Source organism: Ananas comosus, linkage group 9 (genome assembly GCF_001540865.1).
Source record: "Ananas comosus cultivar F153 linkage group 9, ASM154086v1, whole genome shotgun sequence".
Lineage (NCBI taxonomy): Eukaryota > Viridiplantae > Streptophyta > Magnoliopsida > Poales > Bromeliaceae > Ananas > Ananas comosus.
In genome coordinates, this window is record NC_033629.1 from 9,230,464 (window position 1) to 9,248,066 (window position 17,603).

General features: G+C 34.2%; 1 protein-coding gene across 2 annotated transcripts; it reads left to right on the forward strand.

Annotated features, from left to right (window-relative positions):
* LOC109715063 (ATP-dependent DNA helicase SRS2-like protein At4g25120) lies at positions 3,304–15,637 on the forward strand. 2 transcript variants are annotated; one of them, XM_020239850.1, is made up of 29 exons: positions 3,304–3,482; positions 3,594–3,975; positions 4,397–4,438; positions 4,557–4,720; positions 5,854–6,052; positions 6,233–6,289; positions 6,374–6,479; positions 6,824–6,957; positions 7,076–7,150; positions 7,247–7,372; positions 7,465–7,596; positions 7,677–7,760; positions 8,009–8,122; positions 8,223–8,323; positions 9,090–9,156; positions 9,366–9,416; positions 10,724–10,801; positions 11,205–11,405; positions 11,659–11,697; positions 11,804–11,872; positions 11,964–12,050; positions 12,124–12,180; positions 13,283–13,446; positions 13,536–13,629; positions 13,876–13,926; positions 14,046–14,108; positions 14,178–14,237; positions 14,479–14,541; positions 15,363–15,637. In XM_020239850.1, the coding sequence occupies exons 1-29, from the start codon at positions 3,379–3,381 to the stop codon at positions 15,450–15,452; spliced, it is 3,054 nt and encodes a 1,017-aa protein (XP_020095439.1). In that variant the 5' UTR covers positions 3,304–3,378; the 3' UTR covers positions 15,453–15,637. The 2 variants fall into 2 exon arrangements, with proteins under 2 accessions (XP_020095439.1, XP_020095441.1); XM_020239852.1 differs by lacking the exon at positions 9,366–9,416.

Consider the following 17,603-nt stretch of genomic DNA (forward strand, 5'->3'; position numbering starts at 1 on the left):
ATCAAAAACAAGACTATAGTACCGGAGCCCCGTGTCATGGGTCAATCGTTGGGACTCGTTAGGACTTGGGGAAGGCTTGCCCATCTTCGAGCAGGAAGGGGGCGCCGCACGAGCTTTACGAAGAAAAAAGTTATGTCCGTGACACCCGGTACTATAAATAGTATATTAGACTAGCTCTATACATATAGAGTGCGGCTAGAATACTTATGAGAGCACGGAGGGCTCCGTGCTTCCACTTTATTTTCGATGTTCGGACTTTCGAATTGACGATCGGCTCCGTTAGACTTGATCTAGAGTATTTGAAGTATCTAAAAAATAAATTTTGCGATTGACGATCGGCTCCGTTAGACTTGATCTAGAGTATTTGAAGTATTTAGAAAGTAAATTTTGCGATTTTTCAGTATCATTTGCCTAGTGATCACAGTGGCTCAAAATCAACGGCTGAAAATAAAAATCTTACAAAATATGATGATATGACATTAAAATTTTAGATCAAAGTTATTTATCTTGTTTTATATGGTATAAAGAATTTTCTACAAAAATTTCATGTGATTTGGATATTTCTACATCGTTAAACTTACAACCGGCTCACCACGGCCGTTACAATTATTGATTTTGAGCCCCTTCGATCACTAGGCAAATGATATCGAAAAATCGTAAAATTTATTTTCTAGGTACTTCAAATACTCTAGATCAACTCTAATGAAGCCGATCGTCGATTCGAAAGTCTGAACATCAAAAACGATTTGGAAGCACGGAGGCCTCCGTGCTTCCATAAGCATACCAGCACAACTCTATATATATATATATATATATATATATATAAAAGCAGGTATTTTAAATTTCGGTCTGTCCACAGACCCATTTTTTGGCGGGAAAAAAATTGATTCCTCTTTCGTTACGTAAAATAAATAACGTATGAAATAAACTTTTAATTTCTCTTTATCTCTACAATAGAAAAAAATATATTTATCCAATTTTTTACCAACCGAAAGATATCTACTGTGAATTTAAATTTAAATTCGAAATTGTTTAATTTTTTTTCTCTAAAATAGAAAAAAAAATTCATGCTTATCCAAATTTTTATCAGAATATCTATTGTAAATTTGTATTTCAATTAAAATTTAAAATTTAAAATTTTGGGATTATCAACATATTACAACGGAAATAATTAAAAAAATAGATTGGTTGATAAATTTATAAATCATATTTTTGAATTAATATAATGTACAAATTTATGATCAATTTGTACAAAATTATCTCAAATAAGAACAAATGATTATGATCAATTTATTAAAAAAAATATTTATACACATCTATAAATTTAATTTTACGAATAGTTACGATCAATTGATTAAAAATATTTTAAATAAAAATGAACGGTTATGATAAATTTGTTAAAAAATAGCACTTCTATCCATCTATTTTACATTAAAATTTAAATTTAAGTTTAAATCGTGAATTAAATTTAATTTTTGATTTTTGATAACAAATCTATCCATCTATTTTACATTAAAATTTAAATTTAAATTTAAATCGTGAATTAAATTTATTTTTTGATTTTTGATAACAAATCTATCCATCTATTTTGCATTAAAATTTAAATTTGATATTGTAGATATTTTCTAATAAAATATTACATATAATTTTACAAAATATTTTATTCTAAATTTTTGAATAAATATGATTAACAAATTTTATTGATTTAAAATAAATTAAAATAATTATTACGTGCATTCGTACGTACACTCAACTAGTATATATATATATAGAGTAAGGCTACTATGCTATCGGAAGTACGGAGCCTTTCGTGCTTTCAGTTCGTTTTCGATGTTACGACTTTCGAATCGTCGATCGGCTCCGTTAAACTTGATCTAGAGTATTTGAAGTACCTAAAAAATAAATTTTATTATTTTTCGATATCATTTGCCTAGTGATCGAATGGGCTCAAAATCAACAAATTTCAATGGCCGTAGTGAGCCGTTTGCAAGTTTAACGGTGTAGAAATATCCAAATCACGTAAAATTTTGATAGAAGATTCTTTATACTATATAAAACAAGATCAATATCTTTGATTTAAAATTTTAATGTCATATTATTACATTTTATAAGATTTTTATTTTCAGCCGTTGATTTTGAGCCCATTCGTTCACTAGGCAAATGATATCGTAAAATCATAAAATTTATTTTATAGGTACTTCAAATACTCTAGATCAAGTTTAACGGAGCCGATCGACGATTCAAAAGTCGCAACATCGAAAACGAGCTGGAAGCACGGAAGGCTCCGTACTTCCGATAGCATAATAATCTCACACTCTCTCTCTCTCTCTCTCTCTCTCTCTCTCTCTCTATATATATATATATATATATAATTGAGCTAGAATACTTTTAGAAGTATCACCCCCATGGTGCTATTAGATTTTTAGCCATTGGATCTACTCCTTGATTACTAATAGCCCTTGGATCAAACACTATTCCACCTACCATCACCTATCACCACCTACTACCATTATCTCAACTTCACATCTCTCCATCCAATGGCTAAAAACTCAAAAGCACCACACCTATGGTGCTTTTGAGAGTATTCTAGCTCAACTCTATATATATATATATATGAGGAGCAAGGCTGCTGTGCTCTCAGGAGCACGTTTTCGATGATAGAATTTTTGAATCGACGATCGGCTCTGTTAGACTTAATCTATCGCATTTGAAGTTTCTAGAAAAATAATTTTTGCGATTTTTTGATATCATTTATCTAGTGATCGAAAGGATTAAAAATCCATAATTTTTAATGGTTGATATCTGCCGTTTTTAAGTTTAACAGTGTAGAAGTATTCAAATTAGATAAAATTTTGATACAAAATTTTTTATACTATCTACAATAAAATTAATATTTCTGATCGAAAATTTTAGTGCTATATCACCACTTTTTATAGGATTTTTATTTTCAGCCGTTAAAAATTATTAATTTTGAATCTTTTGATTGCTAGGTAAATGATATCAAAAAATTACAAAAAATATTTTCTAGAAACTTCAAATACGCTATATCAAATTTAACAAAGCCGATTGTCGATTCGAAAACTCTATCATCGAAAACGATTTAGGAGCATGAAGGCCACCGTCTGAGAGCACAGCAGCCCCGCTCTATATATGAGTATGATCTCCCTCGTACTCATATTAGTTGTTGTTTATTTTTGGAAGCTACACGATATGAATAGTGTGGATTCGAATTTGGAACGTCCCGCTCAGTTCTCATTTTTTTTTTTTTTTCCAACACTCTCTCTCCTTCCGCCCAACCTCAGCTACCCCTCGCCCCGTCCTACACCAGCCCTCTCTAGGGTTTCTCTCTCCCTCTCTCTCGTCTCACTCTCTCCATACATGAATGAGGAGAACGCCCCTCCCCTCGGTTCCCGAATCGTCCACCATTTCCACTCCACAAAACCTTTTCTCCCTTGCAAAAGGCCGCGCCAATCCCTCCCCAAGTTCGCATCTCCTCTCTCTCTTTCTCGCTAAATTTTCAATTTGGTTTCCCATCCCCTTCTCGATTCTTGATTCATACATAAACATCTCTGCTTTACCTTCCCATTCTACAGCTTTTCGAATGAGCTTAACAACACCCCCCACGAAGCAGAAGCCGTCGAGTGCTCCACTCCGGCGAAGACCCCCAAATCTTCAAATTCTGATCACGGCGTTCTCGATGAGGACCTCGACGAGGCGTTCCTTCAACAAGTGGACGCTCTATGCGAAGAGCGGTCAGCCGCGAGGAAGGAGAAGCCGGCTGTCGAGGAAGGCATAAACTCTCGTGATTCAGAAGCTGGCGGAGAGGATCTGCGATCGGAAGGGCCGTCGAGTGATGATTCCGTGCCGCAGAAGTACCGCGAGTATCTGCGGTCGCTGAATGACGCGCAGAGGGAAGCTGCTTGCTGCGACACTGCAGTTCCTTTGATGATCATCGCTGGTCCCGGAAGCGGAAAGGTAATTATTCACAATTATCTATTGAAATTAGGGCATGTTTGGTTCATGTTTGGAATGGAAAATGGAAGGATGAATCATCCAAAAATATTTGGTTCACTATTTGAATGGAAATCGGATGGGAATCGAGAATGTTAACAGAGGGTTTGATTAAAAAAGAGGAGAGCAATGAAGGAAGAGGAGTTGGAGGTGTTTGTGTGAGAGAATTTTGAGTAGTTTACTTTGGAATGAGCCATTCCCATTCGGAGTGGAATAGGAATCTGAATCCGATTCCGGTAAAACACAACAGCTATCGGAATCAATGAATCCTATTTTGATTTCATAGTCTAACATAGGTGAACCAAACATTCCTTAGAATAAATAGACCTCTAACTTTGTTTTTGTCATTCCTGAAATTTTCTTCATGTAATGCCGCACTTCTAAGACTTCGACTATGGTTGGGCGGGTGCTGACTCTACTCAAAGAGGTAAAGATTGTATCATCTATATGTAGCTGCTTGAAGACTTTTTCTGCTTTTATTTTTTGATAATTTAGCTTTTCCTTTTTTTTTTTTTTTTTTTTTTTTTCTTTTTCACATCTCTTAGGGGATTGGTCCCTCAAATATACTCGCAATGACCTTCACGACTGCGGCTGCATCAGAGATGCGGGATAGAATAGGTGCAGTGGTTGGGAAAGCCGTCGCTAAGGAGCTGTCGATCAGCACGTTCCACTCTTTCTGTCTACAGCTCTGTAGATCTCACGCCGATAAGTATGTCGATTTCGAGAGCTTACTGTTGTTCTTCACGGGAACTTCCTCACTATGATTATAACCTTAAATATCTAGACCTCCTCTATGGAATAAATCAGCCTTGTTCATAGAGAATTGTACGGAATTTGATTATGTAGTATTTTCTTTGACATGCTAAGATCACCGGACAAAGAGATAGCGGATGACCATGACTAAGCATCACACAAAGCATCATAGAAGGCTATGACCTATTTTCATGTTTAGCAATGCCATTTTTCTTTCGATTTTATCACAATATATCTTCTCAAATCCTTAGGTGGTCTAGGATAAGTTGCGTGACTTAAAAGGATTTTGGGTGCTCTGAGTAGTGATGTAGCTGATTAGTTTGGTGCTATGTTATAAACCCATTACTGTAGCCAACTTTTATCCACCCTTTTACTATTTTAGCTAAAGTTAATCCATAAGATCTAGTCTGGTATACAGGACACACCGTGGTGGAATAAGCAACTTGCAGAAAAATAGAAGCTTGCATTTGTTTGTTGTCGCTTAGGATACAAAAAGAGCACTCTAGAATAAAGTAATCTATTTCTACTGTTAGCATTCCATGGAAATTTTGTCTATTTTTATATGAACAAGATATGCATTTCATCTCTTAACTATCCAATATAATCTATTTTCTCTTCACTTATTTAGTTGTTGATGAATTACGTATGTGAATCATCTTCTGAATTTGCAATGATTCCCCCTCTCATTTTTATGGTTTTATGATCACATATGTGGCGGATTCTACACAAATCAAAACAAAATTTTCTTTTGAGATAGAGAATTAATTTAGTGGTAGTGAATTGGTTCATTAAGAAATTAGGAAGACAAAACTTGAGTAGGTGGCATCTGAGTGGTCGATTGGACCATTTACATGTGCGGAACCCCAATAGCGACTTAAATTTGGGAAAGTTAGTGCGAGGACATTAGCTTTGAGTCTACTTAATGTATGACAACCATTGTAACAAATCACTGCATTTAACTTGTTTATCAAATTTGTTGTGCTCCTCATATGTGCTTCTTATATGCTTTTTTTAAAATTCTTGTCATATATTGCTATACCATGATATGTGCCTTTTCTTTTTAAGTATTAACCTCCTCTTGTGCTGAAGGTTGAGCCGGACAGCTGAGTTCCTGATATACGGGCATGGACAGCAGAGACGAGCAGTTATTGAGGCATTGCGCTTGGCAGAAAATGCAAAAAGAAGCGGGCAAGAAAGTGCAGATTACCAGCTTGACAAATTTTCTGGTGGTGATATTGCAAGATCATTTAAAGAGAAATCAAAGAAGTGGCAGAAGTTTGTGACCCAGGTTCATTTTTAGTATTTTCGGTTGATTATTTTCATACGTTTGCTAATATCCATAATATGTAAGAACCTAGTAAATTTTTCTATACTAATTCAGATCATAAATGACTTGTGAAAAATATAACAAGTCTATAACAATTGAATTAATATATTGAAATGTATGCTGAAGACATGTCTTTGCTAGGCTAAGGCTTCTGGGAGAACACCTGATGAATGCGAGAAAATGGGCGATGAGATTGGAGTAAGCAGACAGTTTGCAATGTTGTCCTATGGTATAAATTTTCTGTCAAATGTTTAGACTTGTTGCTTTTGTGATCTGATTCAGGCTTTGATTCTTAGACATTATAATGATATTCTGAAATCCTGTGATGCTCTGGACTACCATGACTTCATTAGCTCATCCACAAAGTTGCTCACTGATTTTCCAGAAGGTTGTATAATCTTTTATGAGTGTATATACACACACATATATATATGTATACATATATACACGTATATATGTATAAATATATAGACATATATGTATAGTAGAGCTAGAATATTATTGATAGTATGGGAATAGTTTTTACTATCAACTTTTTGATTATTGAATGTCTAGAGTTTAGTGGGGGTTGGTAGAATAGTAATAACCGAAGGGTGGAAATCTTGATGGTAAATACTATTCCCATACCATCAATAGTATAGTAGCTCAACTCTCTCTCTATGTGTGTGTGTGTGTTATTATATCAAACACTTTTTATCTTTTTCCTGCAACTTATCTTTGTAAATTCTTCAGTGTACCAAGAGTGTCTAGATAAATGGAGGGCCATCGTTGTAGATGAGTTTCAGGATACAAGTTCCATGCAATATCGACTTTTAAGAATTCTCACTTCTCATAATCATGTCACCATAGTAGGTGATGAAGATCAGGTCCGACAAGTTCTAAAAAATTATGTTTTTGTTAGTGTATGAATGCTATGTAGTTATTTATGCTCTTAATTATGAGTTTGCTATACTAAACTGTCTACTTTTCAATTATTTGTCTTAGTCCATATTCAGCTTTAATGGTGCTGATGTTTCCGGATTTGAATCCTTCCGTCGAGATTTTCCTAATCACAAGGAGGTATGTGACTTTTCGTTATTTTGCGACTTGTTTATTTATGTGTTCCTTATATATCTTTATCTTTAAAGATCATAATATCTGTGTATCTGATTAAAGGTTAGGTTAATTAAGAACTATCGCTCTACACGCTTGATTGTTGAGGCTGCATCAGCTCTTATTCACAACAACATTAAGCGGTGCCATCTAAAACAAGTCGAGACTGATAATCCTACTGGGTGTAAAGTATCCTAATTAAAATACTTAAGGAAAGACCTATCTTTTGGTTGCATATTATCATTCCTCAGCAGCTTGTTTAATTCTTTAACAATGTTTAGATCACTGTTAAGGAGTGTCATAATGAAGATGCACAATGTGCATTTGTTGTCGATAAAATTATTGAAATCACGTCTGATAGTTCAACTCCCAGCTGCACCTTTGGAAATATAGCTGTTCTTTATAGGAGGCAGGTAAATATATTTACAGATAACACCACATATTTTTCAATTTGTGTATGCTATACAATATGCTGTGATGTAATTACATGCAGATGTCTGGTAAAGCTTTCCAGACCGCCTTCCGCAACAGGAAAATCCCTTTTAATGTTCATGGTGTGGCCTTCTATAGGAAAAAGGTTTTAGACTTTTCTCATGTTTCTTTTAATAGTTAATTCATTATGTTTTATCTAGTATAATTTTCATCCAAAGGTTTATGAGATTTTGGATACATAAGGTTGCATCGACGGCTTGTTTAGGATATGCTTTACCCAAATTCTGTTTTGTTTTCAACCTTTTTCTTTTTGCAAAATGCCTGTATCAGTTTGCTGTTCTATATGATGTACCTGCTGCCAACAAAGTGAGTTTATTAGAGCTATTTGAACAGGTAATCAAGGCCATTATGGCGATACTTAAGACAACATTGCCAGAGCGTGATGATGGGCCATCTCGTCAAGCCTTCAAGGCACTTCTGCCATGTGAGAAGGATGAAAAGAAAAAGGTGATTTTCATTTTCTCATTTTCTTTTCTGTTTGATGCAATTTCTTCTCCTCTCTTTACATTACTGTGCCCTTTCCTTTGTGTGGATTGAATTCTTGTAGTTCATTGAATATGTTGAAAAGATATCCTTAGCAAGGAATTGTAGCTTTCTATCAGCAGCCAAAGACATCTTCAGTGCGAAGATCTCAGGTACCTTCAAAAGGTTTGTTGTCATTTTTGGCAATTTCTTTCAGCAGGTACATTCATTACTAGGAAATGTAGAATATAAAATCAGTCTACAGGTACTTCTGCCATTTTCTTTTGTGATATTGCACTTTTTTTTTAAGTTGAATAACTTGTGACAAATATTTTGCGTATAAACCATCTTTGATTTCTATGTAATAAGCAGTATTAATGTCTTCTCAAAATCTCATTGCAGCTATAACAAAGCATTATTTTGAACCCTCTGATTCATGTTTGCGAAATTCTTGTTCATATCAATGAAGATAACTTATCATACTAACTGCACGTGTCATTGATACCTTGTTAGGGTAAGAAAAATTTTTTGATCTCTCTCTAATGCTCATTCTGTTTGGAGGTTGAATTCAAAACTTGGATTTGTGTGGAATCCGGAATCCTTTGAACAGCACTTCTAGATTTAAGTTTTTAAACCTAGTCATACACAATTTTCTTTGAAGTTATGTCTATTCCAATCTTTATCATGCATATGGTCACATCATAGGTCTTCATGATGATTGCGGGTAAGTAGAATGTGTTTGCATATTAATCCCTTGGATCTCTGGATATTGCATCTGAGTCTCTCCATTCTTGTTATTATGTGAAAGTACCTCAAATCATTCTCCACTTTACGCTTCACCTTTTCTCAAGTTAGAAAGTTCATACTAACAAAGTTGTACTTCCCCCAAATTATGAAGCAAGCGAGCTTCTCCATTTTTGTCCTGAACATGTGCTGATATTGATAAATGTAGGAGTCAACTTACTCAAGGACGTAAAGTTTTATCAACTCTAGATACAATGTCAAAACTTGTACAGAAGGTAAGAAATGAATGGTACTGAATTCTCTTTTTCTGTATCCTATGCTCAGTTAAATTACTTTAGTAGGTTCCTTCAAAACAATTGCTAACTAAATAGAATACTCAACTTAAACCAGTCTTAATCCAACAAATTTTTTATGTTGCATATATAAATCATTTGAAGGATTTTCGTACCTCCAAATAAGCGCTGCATTTTTTTGGTGCTTGCAGGAACAGTCAATTTCAGTAGTTATCTCTTCAGCAGCAGATGTGTTACCTCAGGTTTAGTGTCAGAATTATATGGGTTTTTTTAGGCAATAGCCTTCTTCTAAAATTTTATTCTAAAAATAGATCTGTTAAATTTTTATTTGTAAATATAGTCCTATAAAAGCGGTGAATCGTTTACCGCTTTTAAAAGCGGTGAACCATTCACCGCTTTCTTTCTTTTTCTCACTTCTTTCTATATTTCTACGATTACAAAAGCGGTGAATGGTTCACCGCTTTTATTCTTTTTCTACTTCTAATGAGAAGTTATGAATGCGGTGGATCATTCACCGCATTTAGAGATATATTTTTATAATTATTTATTTACAAAAACTATTTTTACAATTATAAAAATCGATAGGATTATTTATAAAAAAATTTGAATTATATAGCCAATAAACTTTGGTTTCACTCTCTCTTTTTTTCATTTTCTTTTGTTCTTTCATCACTTGCCGCAAAATAGATGATATGTTGAACTATCATTTATCCAGACGCATCTACTTTAATTAGTCAACACCATTATGGCAGCTTTGTCAAAGATATTTGATATTCTTTATCATACAAGACTTGAGTGCAAGAAAATAGTTGTAGTGTGTTTTATGATGAAAGTGAGAACAATCATTCATCTACAATATACTTCATCTAACAGGCTGACTTGCAGGTGTTACATATGCAAATACTACTTATCCCTTTTCTCCATTATCTACATATTGTTAATTTTTAATGCAGTGAGTCAGCAGCTAATATATTGAAAAACATGATTCACTTTGATTAATGCATGGGTTTTTTTGTGTCTAATCATCCAAAGATGACATTGTTTTGAACAACATGTGCTCAAGTTACAAAATTACAATTCTGATAGCAGTGTCACTGCTAACGTTAGTTTACATGGTTTATCTAGTAGTGTTATTAACTTCTATTAAGAGAACGTCTTGTGTAATTGAGCAAATTTACTACTTGAAGTTTTCAAGAATTTTTGCTTAATAATATGTATATATGAGTTGTGATAAATTTGTTTAGCGCCATGGTGCTACTTTCTAACAGTATACTTGCATTTGATAACATGATTACCCTACTACAGAGCCTATGCATAGGTCAAGAGCAAGCAGCTTTGCCAAACTGAACTGTTATCATATTGTTTGTACCTTTAATTGTATAACTGGCTAAATAGACTGTGTTGATTGCAATGATCATACATACTTCGTCGGAGCAATTCCTGTGTTATTAAGGAACTCTTTCCTATTTTCCTTCAATTATTGCTCTGCATACATTCTTTCCAGTCATTTATTTGTTAACTGAAATTGGATAAACCTTTCTCTCTGTAGAAGTTCCTACTAGAACAGCGTGCAGTAGTTGATGCAGAAGGTGGAAAATTGTTGAATGAAGATAATGACTTAAGATCAGTAAGTTCAAGCTATAATAATACAATTTTGTTGAATAACTGAATTAATTCGGTAGATACTGATTGTTGGAAGTTGTGTTACCTTCTTGGATTGTTTACAAATTTAGTCCATGAAGTTTGACCTAGATTTCAAATTTTTCTGTAGATTTCCGATTGTAAAAATTTAATCCTTAAACTTTGAGTTTGACCTCATTCAATTTAGTCCTCAAAATTCTAAAGCTAACATAACTGTGTGATGATGTGCTTGCATGACGGTCAACTAAAAGGGCTTTGTTATGAAAATTTTTGGAACGATGGCATTAATGAGTTTTTTCCTTTTCAAATCTCATCCTTCCTTGTAAGTGACTATTGTTGTTAGGTGCCAATGATAGTAGACTTGTAATTTGTATAAAATTGCTTTGCAGGTCCTTCAGTATCTAATGGATGATGTTTCTGATTTTCTGTCAACACATTTTGCTGATCCAGAGGCAAGAAAGATTGAAGAGAAAGGATGCGCACATACACTTAAGGCCTTTATAGACTATATAACTCTGAGGGAGTCGGAAAATTTTCAGTCTCGAAGGAGGGAAAATCAGAATTCTGTTACAGTAACTACCATTCATCAGGTTATTATTGAAGCATTTTGTAGAACAGATTATCAACTCCCAGAAGTATCATGTTTTCTGCGACTCCAAAAGCTGGAGGTCCATTTTGGATCTTTTCCTTGTACTACAGCAAAAGTTGTTGGTTAGAGTTTTAAGAAGCTGCTAGCGCTTTTTCAATCATCTCTACTCAAAAAATACTTTTATAGAAGCCCCAGCAGTTGAAACAGATCTTTACATTGCTAATAATCCTACGTCAAAATTTCTGCTTTTGCAGGCAAAAGGCTTAGAATGGGATAACGTTTTCATTGTTAAGGTATAGCTTTTGTAAAAGCTTTCTTACTTTTCACATTGATGTACCTTAATCTCTATCTGATTACAGGTTATTATTCACATAAAGGTAATAATTAAGTCTTTTACAGGCAAATGATTCTGAGATCCCTTTGTTGCATGAGTATAATGGCATTGTAAAGGGTGGGGCAACGTTGGAGGTATACTTGAACTATTTCACAGCTTTTCCTGCTTCCTGCTCAATAATTTTGTTTATATTCTGCATTTGAATTTTTATAATTGTGACTTCAGGAGGAAAGGAGGCTGCTGTATGTTGCAATTACTCGTGCTCGGAAAAAGTTGTACATTTTGTATATCACTGTGGATTGCGATTGGCAGGTACAGACTTTTCTGGTGTGATCTAAATTTCTTCTTTGCTTCAATATTTCTGACTAAGCTTACTTATATGTAGTTACTGCAACCTTCACGCTTTCTACATGAAATCCCAGCTCACCTTCTTGAGATCCAGGTGTGCGCTAGAATCATTTGCTTTTGTTACAGAAGTTTCTAATCTAGAGTGCTTTTTTTTTTATCACATATTTAAAACACAAGAAGATTTCAATCCAAATTAAAATTTTCTTTTCTTGCATGTTTCTTGTCCAGTAATTATTTTTTTAATAGTTTATCAAGATCAATTTACAAATGGCAGCTATCTATATAGAGAATAATCAACCTTTTATGATGAATTCGTGACAAACAAACAGGTCAATAAATGTATAATTTTTGAAATTTAGGATCATAAATATGAGAAAAATGAACTTTACAATGAGTAGCAAACGCTCAAGGATGTATATGTAATTATCCTTATTAGCAATTGTTTGCTTGACTTAAGTTAACGGTCTAAATTCTCTTCTGAGCCTTTTCAAGTTGTTGTTCTTTACCCCACCCTGCATTACTGGTAAAATGCTTGGATTATGACAAAGTGGGGATGACGACAGATACTTTGACAATATATATAATACAGTGTTCAATAACTGCCTTTACCGAACATCATTGGCATTGCTTGGTGCTGTTGCCATAAACTATTAAAAAGAAATAATCACATCTACGCAATGGAATGTGCAGGTAGATGTTGGATTCCTTGCAATTTATACATATACATGGTTTATTTGGCAATAAAAAAACAATAATTCAGTAGTAACTTATTTTTTCTTCTTTTCTTTTATTTTTATTTCCTTTTTCTTTGGAAGATACCATTTCTCATTCAGCTAAGGTGGCATCACAAGCTAACCAATATTGACAAGAATCGAGCAGTCTGTCCTTCGCGAACAAATCCAATCACATAGTATTTGTATTTAAAGAGAAAAGAGAAAGTAGCAATAATACCAAATGCTACCATTGTTTACAATTTCTTCATGCCTATTAGATAGAAGAACAGTTACTTCAAGATGTATACCATTATTTAGATACAAGTGAATATATCTCAAAGTTGATTTTTGTTTTTAAAATTCAAAAATTGATATTGTTATAGATCAGTTTGCTTCTGTTGGACTTATTCTTTCACCTATCTATCAATATCCACTTGAATTTTTCATAATCTTTGCTTTTCACTTATTTTTTGCCTTCTGTAGGGTGAGGATACTTTAAAAGTGGAACGACAGAATACAGGAAGTATTCCTTTCAATAAATGTGGATCTGAATTATTACCCAGAAATCATAACTCTGGTATTAATGAGAGCTCAAATTTCCCAGTAGAATTTGCTCACATGTGCCTTAGTAATGATTTTTTAAAGAGGTAATACAAAAGACTTTTTCCCCCCTTTTTTTCATGTTTTCATGTAAGCCTTGTTTCTGCAACAATTATACATTCTTTGTACTAAACAGGTTTGATATAGATGATAGATCAACTGTTTCTTGTTTATTCCACCATTGGGCAAAAAAGCAGGCATTTCAACATCCAAAACGGTTGCTTGACAAGGTAATTTTTTTTTCCCACATGTCTGTTTAGTAAGTGTTGCGAGAGAAACTTTATGCACATTCCTGACATTGACTCAATCATGCACAAGTGGTGCAAGGGTTTCTCATGAACATAACATATTCATGGACATTACATACTTTCCATGAACAACATCTAAACATGGTAAAGAGTATGTTGGTAATTTTTTTCTTTTTAGTATGTAAATCATGTTATTTATTTATTTATTTTCTCTCTCTGCTCTTGCAGATCAGCTTTGTCATTGATGAGCGTTTAAGAAGCAAAGCTTACAAGCGGAAGGTTTCACTCTTACCATTCTTTTATGAGCTCAATTACTATGCTATTTAGTTAATATTTTTTGGTCCTATTACTCGTATTCCTGCTACTTTAAAAATTTACTCTGGAAATTTTACTTACAGGATGTTCTATGTAAACTAAAATCATCATTAAGTGGTGATGAAGCCTCTCAGTATGCCCAATATGTAAGTGTTCCTAGTAATTCTGAAAATTTCTCAGATGTATATTATTGACTTGCTTAATTCCTATTTCAGGTTATCAAGTGGGAGCAGATTCCTCTTGATAAACGTGTTCATTTGATGAGAGAGAGACAGGTCAATTCTAATGTTTTGGTCTTCTTAGCTCTTTAACATTTTTATCTGCTGGATTCAGCTTTAAATTTTTTTTTCCCCAGACTTTATTTTCTCCAAATGCTTTATTTCAGTTTCTATTTGATTGTGGTTTGAGTCTTCTAAATTTTTATTGATGGATTAAATGTTAATCTTCCACTTCTTGTAACGCAATTAAGATGTTTGTATGGCTTCACTTAGTGACACTACATTGATTAACTTACAGGAACATTTCCAAAAACAGAGAATAGAGAACTCGATGGGTTCGTCAGAAGCTACATCTAAACAGGTCATCTATTCATTGCTGGCGTCATTTTTGTTGTCTTTTTTTTTGGTTACCTATGGTAAATGTTCTCCTATTCTTTTACTTTTGTTTTTCCACAACATTCATGAATAATTGTTAATTTAAGAATTAGTAGTGTTTTCTTTTGGGGATTTTGAGATATGCTCTTATGCTTCACTTGTAGCGAGCATAGCTTACTGTAGTTATAGAAGAAAAGTGAAAGCACATTTCATGTTTTGTTTCCATGAAAAATATGAATATTATCAAATCTCGTTTTAACTACATAAGGCCAAATGGATGCATATACATTATAGTGTTCAATAACTAGTGCAAAACAATCTTGTAGCAAACAAATCAACCTCTATGTGTTGTCCGTCAGCAGTCTCTATTTATAGCTGCAATGTCTTTATTATTCCTTGTTCGCATTAATATTTAACTAATCAAAATTATTTTTGTTGCACCTCTGCATCTTAAGTTATCTGCTTTTCATGGCTTGAAATTTGGATTGAAGTTTCTTTTAGTCTTTTTTTGTTCTATCTTTTTTGGTTCCCCAAATCAAGTAGTTGCAAAAGAGTAGTATTACTTGATTACATGAAAAAATATGCTTTTGCTTTTTCTCTACTACTACACCTTGGTTTTAGTTCCAAGATTAAAACAAAAAATCATCCAATTACTGCGTTATGGTTAAGAATGCAACTTATATTGAGAGAATTGAAAATTGAAATGGTTACTCAACCCTCAAATTTTTTTTGAGAAAATAGGTAGCAAGCTACCCGCTTCATTCAACCCTCTCAAATTGAACACAATTTACTATTTTGTTCCTGCAGATTGCATATCTAAGGAATTTGGGGTGCACTGTAGTCCCTACTTCACGCCTTCATGCATCACGTCTGATTGAGCAATACAAGTCCTTGTGACCCAGAGTATAATGTGGAGATTTTAAGATGAAACCTATCTGATTTTCTCCTATTATCTTATTCTTCGTTTTTTCATTCTTCTCTTGAGGAACTGAGAAGAGCACGCCGGTGTAAAGCCTGTTCTATTGAAAATGTATACTAACATTGCCATGATATTTATGTGATCGCTGAGTCGGGAAAATTAAGTTTTGTTTTTTTCTCTGCTTGTTTACTTGTTTGAATAAATGAATAGAACGTGGGCAATCTCTGTGGAGAGTTCATTAAGGAGTGCTATAACTCCAAGTAGGTAGGACATTCGGGGCAAAACTGGACTTCAACACTACTCAAGGCCATGTACTATAGGCCTCGAGTGCATGAAGATGTGGAGGCGTACGTGTGGACTTGTATTGTGTGCCAACAGGATGAGTTTAAGCGACAAAAGCCAAATAAGAAGGACAAAGGGCAAATAGGGCCGCAATCCATGGCCTTCCAATTCACTTTGAACTGTTTGGAGAAGGTGGCTCGTCGAATGAAGAAGTAGGCTAATGCAAAGCGGCGATCCTTGGAGTTCATTGAGGGTGATGAAGCCTTAAACAAACTGACACCCTTTGGAAGTACATTGTGGGCTATTGCAGAAGTACGAAGGGCCGTTCACCGTGAAGACGGCGGGCAAGATGGCCTACAAATTGTAGCTGCCTACTAACCTGCAAATTCACTCGATATTTAATGCTAGCTACTTGAGGCTGTACAATGAGGATGCGGAGGATTCAAGCCTGGGTGTGTTGTAGCGCGCTCCCTCTACTGACTCCATCTATTAACAAGGAGGTCGAAGCACTCTGGACACTGGAACTAGTCGTTGTCATGGAGTTCTGCCGACTATCGATTACCTAGTCAAGTGGAAGAATCTCTTGCATGGCGAGACAAGCTGGGAGAAAGTTGACACCCTTTGGAAGTACCAAACCCTAATTGAGTTTCAACACCAGTGCGCAATGAGGGCATCTATGGATTAGGTAGATAGGTTGTCAATGATAGAATTTTTCACACATTCTCTCCTTTATAACCGTCCAAACTTCAAAGGAGATTATTGGCAAAGGTTTTGTCACAAATTTCTAGAAGCATCTATGGAACTGAGGTTGCGGATGCGGAAGCCGAGAAGTCAAGTGTCCCTTAGGGTTTCTAGGAGATGTAATAAATATAAGTTGTTGAAAGCTCGTAGTCTCCTGTTTTGGCTTGGAGTTTTGTGCCACCTAGTGCCTCTCTATTTGCTCTCTTGGGCGGCAAGTGATTTATACATCCTTGTGGCCTCTACCCTTTTAGGATGAGTCAGATGTACTTTTTTCACTCTCAAGTAAAAGAATATTACATACTTCCAAACTCTATCTCTTCTACTTAATCGTAGGACAAGTAAATCCAGGCTAGCAAGTGGAGAGACAAGCTTGCTCACTTTGCAAAAGAAGGCAAATGCCACATGGGCTTGATAAGCAATTTTGCTTAAATCCTTGACATGCCGATACATCTTCTTCAGCTTCTACTTTATTCTTTTTTTATTATTTAACTTATTTTATTTTTCTTATGCTTATACTACTTTTTTTCAATTTTTTGTATTTATTTGCTTCTATGGAATCGACCCACCACAAACTATGGGTACCTTCACCGGTGATAATTGAATTTGCAATTTAGATCATTTGTGTAGGAGAGTAAGGACTAACAAACAATATAGTATGCAGCAATATTAACAAATGAAAACGCAAAGGGTATTATAAACACGAACAGAATTAATAAAAAACTGCGCAGAGAAAATAACTAGAATAGAAATTATGGCACATAGGTAATTCAATCAAATAATTTTTTTAAAACTTTTCTTTTCCTTGGTATTTAATAATTGGTTATACAACATGATAAATAAATGACGTGTTCATGAACCATCTTATTTGGGAGAAACTAGTGAAGGAGTTCATGCTTAGTAGCGGGTACATATCACAAGAAAACGTAAAATTTTATATTCAAACATAAAATCACAATATTTATTCTAATATAAATGTAATACTCTCAGAAAAATAATTAAGTAAAAATAATAATAAGCATGTTAAATAGAATAATCGATTTTTTTAAAAATAATACCTAAAAGGAAGTGTTTGGTTGGATGTAAAATCATAAAAAATAGTTTTCTGT